The 7,412-nt window shown below is 48.9% G+C and overlaps 1 protein-coding gene across 1 annotated transcript in view; it reads left to right on the forward strand.

The window, feature by feature from the left end:
• The first annotated feature begins 2,158 nt into the window (after window positions 1-2,158).
• The window catches only part of si:dkeyp-27e10.3 (UPF0606 protein KIAA1549), an 11,412-nt gene continuing 6,158 nt past the window's right edge, over window positions 2,159-7,412 (forward strand). The window contains exons 1-12 of the mRNA XM_031559174.2: window positions 2,159-2,166; window positions 2,472-2,560; window positions 3,111-3,288; window positions 3,523-3,653; window positions 3,781-3,970; window positions 4,298-4,357; window positions 4,656-4,801; window positions 4,988-5,168; window positions 6,140-6,324; window positions 6,559-6,767; window positions 6,935-7,059; window positions 7,232-7,246. Coding sequence (XP_031415034.1) covers window positions 2,474-2,560; window positions 3,111-3,288; window positions 3,523-3,653; window positions 3,781-3,970; window positions 4,298-4,357; window positions 4,656-4,801; window positions 4,988-5,168; window positions 6,140-6,324; window positions 6,559-6,767; window positions 6,935-7,059; window positions 7,232-7,246 — 1,507 coding nt within the window. The 5' untranslated portion in view covers window positions 2,159-2,166; window positions 2,472-2,473. The remainder of the gene's footprint in view (window positions 2,167-2,471; window positions 2,561-3,110; window positions 3,289-3,522; window positions 3,654-3,780; window positions 3,971-4,297; window positions 4,358-4,655; window positions 4,802-4,987; window positions 5,169-6,139; window positions 6,325-6,558; window positions 6,768-6,934; window positions 7,060-7,231; window positions 7,247-7,412) is intronic.

The raw sequence follows: 7,412 nt of genomic DNA on the forward strand, positions 1-7,412 counted from the left end.
AAATAAGTGTGAAATAAATGTGTACAGATGGCTGAGTATAACTGCTTTGACTAAGTCAGTATGTGAGCAGATCATTTGATAGCTCTCATACGTTTTCACAAATACTTTGTTTCGAACATTTCTGTTCAGTTACACCAAATGCATCTTTAGTGCCTCCCCATTTGTGTCTGATGTGTTTCCTCACCACTGGCTGTGTGTACTGAGTGTGTTGCAGGCAGAGTGTGTATGTGTGTGTGTGTGTGTGTGTGTGTGTGTGGGGGGGGGGGGGCTCTTTGATAGGGCAGGTATTTTTAGTGGATAATATATCATGGGTATGGCACCACAGTTATGTAGGCTGGTGCTCATGTGTGTAGTCATTCATAGCCTTAAGACACTGTAGTGGCAGGTGTGTGTGTGTGTGTGTGTGTGTGTGTGTGTGTGTGTGTGTGTGTCCCACTTAGAGTACAAGTCTCCTAACAATGCAGAGATGCGGAGTAGGCTAGCATAGTTTACAAACAGAAGTGCCAGTAGTTGTGTATAGAATTTGTCTGTGGTTGGGTTCAATTGCTTGTAAATAAATCGGTCTGTGTTGTGTACAATCTGTACATTGTTTAACTGTGCAGAGATGCTAGCATATTACATTCTATGTCACTTGCTATGTTTTGGACTGAATGCTATGTGAATATGAGGCACAAAGATATGGGTATGGGGCACACAGGTATGGGTGTTTAAATATTCAGTAGTGCTGCAGTGTGTACTTTTCTAGGTTGGCCATCTTAGCCATGCCTTTCATTGGCTATTCTGTGTCTGTCTGCAGTGTCCAGCCTGTCTGGAAGAGGTTTGCCCGAGCCTGTATCAAGAATAGGTTCAGCCACCAATAGAACATCTTCGTCGGTACATACATCATTGTCGTCGTCATCGTCGTTTCAGCGTTCAGAAGCAGCTAGACGCCATCCACATTCTCCCTCAGGATCCAGACATTCCAAAAAGGCCAGTGGTCACCATGGTCAGAGCCAGGCCGTGGTCTCAAACTCGAACACGTCCAGGGTGCAGACGGAGGCTGGTAACCGTGACAACACCCGGAGCCACGGGGACGGTAGCCGCGAGGACGGTAACCGTGAGGATGGTAGCCGTGAGGAAGGCGCCCAGGGCATCCACCTACTGCTGCGGCCCCCAGAGCTGCTAGCGCCCAGCCAGGGCCCACTTCTCCATGGCAACGAGCCCACGCCAGCCACACCCACCCTGACCCCGCCCGACGACACGGAGTCCTCGCCAACGGCGGAGGACTGGGGATCCGGGGACTACTTGGAGACGCTCACCTTCATGGGGGGCGATGCCGAGGACCTCTCGCTGCTCTCCAGCCTGCCCACACACACAGTCACACACTCCCTGACACACACACACACTCACACACACACGCAGGATCTGGACGAGGCTGGCACGGGTGTGAGCTACGACACCGCGTTTCCTGCCCGCCCGACCCTCCCCCTCTCCTCCAGGACACTTCCCCCCACGGTTGACCCCGTCGACCCCCGCCTGCCTCCTGGGGCAGGCGTGGACGAGGAGCTGGACTTTGATTGGGCGGAACTGTACCCCATTGAGCCCACAGAGATGTTGCTGCCGGACATGAACAGCCTAGAGTACTACAACATGCTGCAGAACCGTGACAACGCCACGCACAAACACACACACACGCACAGCAAGAAGGCCAAAGAAAACACCAGCGCGGGACAGGAGCTCAGGGACAGCAAAGACAGTCCTCTCATCTCCCCCACCCCCACACACACCTACACACAAATGCACACGCACACTCATGCCCTTCCTCCTGTGCCCAGCCCCGCTAAACCTTCCATTACTGCCACCCCTTCCCTCTCTCCGCCCATTCTCCGGGGCCCCCCCACAGACACCCACCGGCCCTCCCCCCCAAAGCCCACCCCTCACGCCACCATGGGCATAGCGCGCCCCCCTGTCCCCCAGCAATACCCCCTCCGGCCCCGACGTTGCCCCGAAGACCGACCACACAGGCAGTCACCATCAAGCCACCTCGCACCCCCTCCGTACCCCGACTCAGCACCATGCCTTCGACACGAGCCCCACTGCCTACAACTCCCAGCATCCCCCTCTCTCCACCAAGCAGGCAGCCCTTGTGTAACATAAGTAGACCTGATATGTACCTGGTGCGAGTAGGTATGTTGGTTCAGTCATAGTATTTAAGTATTGTTATACTTTTCATAGTTTACAGTTTAGTGTAAATAAAACACATAAATGAACCTGAATGTTGACACATGACAGCCATATCCATTTTTAACTGTGCAATGTCCAAACACATCACTATGTGATCTGTGTTATCAAACAGTAACTAGTGCTGCCTTTCTGGTATTACTGGTATTATTCATGGTATACAGTGTATACCATAGACATCTATATATGTCTATGGTGTATACTATAGCACTGGGGCAGTGATGACCTCTGCCCTCTGCTGGCTGTTGCAGGTATGCCAGTGGGCACTTCAGTGGCGTTCGCCAGAGCACACATCAAGGACATCCTGAGGCGGGAGTTCAACCGCTCTGTGGAGCTTCAGGTCTGTGTCCCACAGTCAGGGATTCCTTCAGGGTGTTTTCAGGAAAACTCAAAGGACAACTCAGAGCTTCAGGTTTTCCTCAGTGTTTATCTCAGCGATCAGTAGAAGCAGAACACACACACTCAGAGACCAGAGGTCAATTTGAAGAGAAATGTAAACATAACCTAAAATTATAGATTTAATTTCCCTCTACTGTTTCTGTCCCTCTGCTGTTTCTGTCCCTCTGCTGTTCTGTCCCTCTGATGGATACCTACACACACACAAACAGATGCGACGCACTCACATTTATATATAGGCTCTTTATATGTGGACTTAAAATAGCCTGTCCTCACACAGAGTCTTGTGTATGAATACTTATGGCCCTGCTTATGGCTGTAGGAACTAGGGCAGAGGGCTTTCATCTCAACACAATGCTCTCTAGCCTATTCAGTATTGGATACATAAATACCCTTGCATATAAATATTTTGGTGTCTCTTGGTGTAATATACTGAAGCATAGTGAAGAGATACAACAATATGCCTAAAACTAATGACCTTTAACCTTTGCCAGGTCTTGAAGGCTCCGCCCAACTTTATCTTCCGAACGGTGGCCGGTCCACTGGTGTTCACGGCCATGTCTGTCATCAACACTCTCCGCCAATCAACACGTAGCTCGGCCTCCAGCACCATCCTCTCAGCCACCTCCATCTCTGTCACTGTGCCCGACTACAAGCACCTGGTGCACTCAGGTGTGTAATGTGTGTGTGTGTGTGTTTAATATTGCCACTTTTATATGTATGTATTTTTATGTATGGAAGGATAATATAACTGTTTTGTTGTCATTTTTCATATATTGATCAATTTTGTGCATGTGGGTTTAACAACATACTGTATACACCCACGAAAGAAAAATTGTGTACATCTTTTAATCTTTTAGAACTAGTACATTTGGCCATTGTGTGTGTGTGTGTGTGTGTCTGCAGTGCTGCAGTTTGTGCCAGGCCACGTGGACGTGCGTGTGTGTAGCTTCAGTGAGCAGGTGGAGCGTGGTCTGCTCACAGCCTATGCTGAGGTTCGACGACGCTACCAGGAGAACGGGAACTTTACCATAGAGGTAACTATGACAACATTAACCTTGACATGGTAAAAAATTGAACATTGAACTAATTGAACATCTCATTTATGTACCTGTGCATGTGTGTGTGTGTGTGTGTGTGTTTATATTTGTGTGTTTCTCCCAGATTTTCAACATCACGATCAGCATGGCCAAAGCCCAGCGTCAGCAGCAGAGGGCGCCAGTGGACATCACCTTCGCCGTGCGGGAGGAGCGCGGCTACCTGCTGGGGTCAGAGGTCAGCGCCCACCTGAGGCAGCTCAGCATGGTGGAGTACAGCTTCTACCTGGGCTTCCCTGCAGTGCAGATAGCAGAGCGTGAGTTTATACACACACACACACACACACACACACACATATAAGCATACACCGATTTAGTATGGTGGAGTACAGCCTGAGTTTATACGCTCACACACACACACACACACACACATACACTGTATTTAGTATGGTGGAGTACAACTTGAGTTTATACAGACACACACACACTTGCATTTAGTATATTGTAGTGTAGGCACTAGAGAAAGTTATACATCAACCTGTGTGCAGGCAGTTATAGTGTGTTAGCCTGAAATGACTTGACTGTCAATTCTCATCTCTTGTGTATGTGTGTGTGTGTGTGTGTGTGTGTGTGTGTGTCCACAGCTTTTCATTACCCTGAGCTCAATATGACCCATCTGCTGCGAACCTCCTGGGTGAAGACGGGTAAGAGCATACTCACATCACTGTGTCACTGTTTATTTATTTATGTGTGTGTGTGTGTGTGTGTGTGTGTGTGTGTGTGTGTGTGTGTGTGTGTGTGTCAAAGTCCAAATAAATCTTTGTTATTGTGTGTTTGAGTGTGTGTGTGAGAGAGAGTACACTGCTAAACTATAAAACTGTGTGTGTGTGTGTGTGTGTGTGTGTGTGTGTATGAGTGTGAGAGCACTGTCAAACTATAAAACTATCTGTGTGTGTGTGCTCTTGTTCTGATGACCTTGTATGTGTGTGTGTGTGTGTGCAGTGCTGTTGGGTGTGTTAGACCAGCGCGTGAGTGAGCGCACGTTCCAGGCCAAGATGGAGAGGCGACTGGCCCAGCTGGTGGGGGAGGGACTTGGAGTCAGCCGACGCTGGAGGAGAGAAACCACTGTGGGCAACAACAGCGTACAGGTACACACACACACACACACACACACACACACACACACACACACACACACACACACACGAACAAACCAACAAAGATATTCAGTTTGACACACATACACTCACAGAGAACATGCACACTAAACTTCCTGCCCTATTTATTTAGTTCCTCACACACTTCCTGACTCTCTGTCCTCCTCCACCCGTCAGGTGGTGCGGGCGGTGCGGCTGGAGGGCTCAGACCACCCTCTGGAGCTGGTGTACTTTGTGGAGGGGGGAACCGGGGAGAGGCTGCCGGCGCACACCACTGCCGCCCTGCTCAACCGCATCAACCTGCAGAGGGCCGCCATCGTGCTGGGCTACCGTGTGCACGGGATGGTCCTGGCTCAGGGTGAGAGACTACACACACATATGTATATAAATGATATATATACATATATATATGTGTTTGCGTGTGTCTGCATGTGTGTGTGTGTGTGTGTGTGTATTTATGTATGCTTGTGACAGTACATACATATATGCCCAACTGTGTCCTCAAGGTAGAGGCCTGCACTCCTGCGGGAGTAACTACACACACTGTCACAAGCATACATAAACACACACACACACACACACACAAATATGCCTAACTGTGTCCTCAAGGTAGAGGCCTGCACTCCTGCGGTAGTACCTACCGCGGGTCCCAGCACAAAAGACTGGGACTGGGACTAGTGTTAATTGTGGAGGGCGGGTGCAGGCAGGAAGAAGCGGATGCATCGGGGGAGCTTGTGAGAGACGTGACTCGCCAGACTCCTGCTAAATATAAATATATGTACAATGAAATGAAATAATAGTAGATTTTTGGTTCTTAAACTATAGAATTGTATTCTTGTTTGCACAAGAACAGCAAGAAATAACCCATATTTGCCATAACAGGCCCAAAATTATGGGAACGAACTTGCAGGATTTTGCGGGCGGGAGCAGGACAAAACGTGAAAGATGTAGACAGGAGCAGGACTAAATATGACATCGTTTGGCGGGAGCAGGGCTGAAAAATCCATCCCATTCAGACCTCTACCTCAAGGGACAGAGTTAAACATCCAGATATGGTTCACACTCACTTTAACAGCAACACATGCAAACACACACTTAGACACAAACCTCCATTTGATTTCGTAAACTCCAGCACACACATGCATTTGGTAAAACAGTGGGTGTTTGCGCCTGTGTTTTCCTGTGTGTGTGTGTGTGTGTGTGTGTGTGTGTGTGTGTGTGTGTGTGTCTACACGCGTGTGACGGTTTTCTCCCTTTCTTTGTGCATCTTCTTACTGTGTCTTTGGTGTCTCTCACCTGTATACGCGTCTGCTCCTTGCCCCTCTCCAGTGGTGGAGAAGCTGGCCCTGTCGCCGCGGGAGACGCAGCCCAGCAGCGTGTGGCTGGTGGTGGGGGTGGTGGTGCCGGTGCTGGTGGTGCTCTTCATCATCATCATCCTCTACTGGAAGCTCTGCCGCTCCGAGAAGCTGGAGTTCCAGCCCGATGCCATGAGCACTATCACCCAGCGACAAAAGGTCAGGGGTCTTGCCAGGGGGGGGTCACACAAAGGTTACAGAGGTCAAGGGCCATATGCCTCTCAGTTGGGTTCATTTTATTTGAATTAAATCAGCTGTGCTGAGCAGAGTGACCAGACTGAACTCAACCATGTAAAACACCAAGGCTTATATGGGTTACACGAAACTACTTTTTGTGTGTGTGTGTATGTGTGTGTGTGTGTGTGTGTGTGTGTGTTTTGTGTGCGTATCCAGCTCCAGGCCCCAAGTGTGAAAGGTTTTGACTTTGCCAAGCTGCACCTGGGCCAGCACAGCAAAGATGACATCATGGTGATCCAGGAGCCCGGCCCCTTGCCCCCGCAGATCAAAGAGCCCACGCCTTCAGAGGGCGGAGAGCTAAACACGCCCAAATCCAAGAGCTCTTCCACTAAAGTGTCTCGCAACGCAGGACGAAGACGAGGCCGGTCAATACTGCGTCTGTGTGTGTGTGTGTGTGTGTGTGTGGGCGAGGGAAAGAGATAGGGGGGCAGAGAGGTGTCTGTCATCACCAAATTCATTTAACTTTTGACATAAAATGAGTTTAATCTACGTTGTGAAAGACTAATCGTCAGCGTTGTTTGTGATTGGTCAGGTTGTCTCCATCTGATGGCGACTCACTGGGCAGTGAGGCATCCAGTGGGCGGGACTCAGCTGAGGAGAGCACACGCCCAGCTGTCATGCCCAGTGAAGGAAAACAGCATCGGAAAAGCAAACACTGTGAGATACAATAAAAAAAAACACTCATAGATTCACTCGATTACTCCCCTCTCTTCAGCATACTGTTCACATTAATTTATAATTAATTAATAATCAGATACTGTTATCAGTCACATTAATTATCCCTCATTATTCCCTCCCCCTCCCTCTTTTTCATTCTATGGCCTTGCAGCAAAGAGCAAGTTGGGTAAGATTTTGTCTTCTGAGATCCCTCGAGAATTTGACTGAAATGTGCACTAAGTAACCAATAGAACATTGAAAGTTGTAAGTTGAGTTGAAATGCATCTGAACTGGTGACCGAAAAACAATAGAACAGAAATGAATTGAGTTTAACTGATTTTTCAGTTGAACTA

The sequence above is a fragment of the Clupea harengus genome, chromosome 21, assembly GCF_900700415.2.
Source record: "Clupea harengus chromosome 21, Ch_v2.0.2, whole genome shotgun sequence".
In the NCBI taxonomy this organism is placed as follows: domain Eukaryota; kingdom Metazoa; phylum Chordata; class Actinopteri; order Clupeiformes; family Clupeidae; genus Clupea; species Clupea harengus.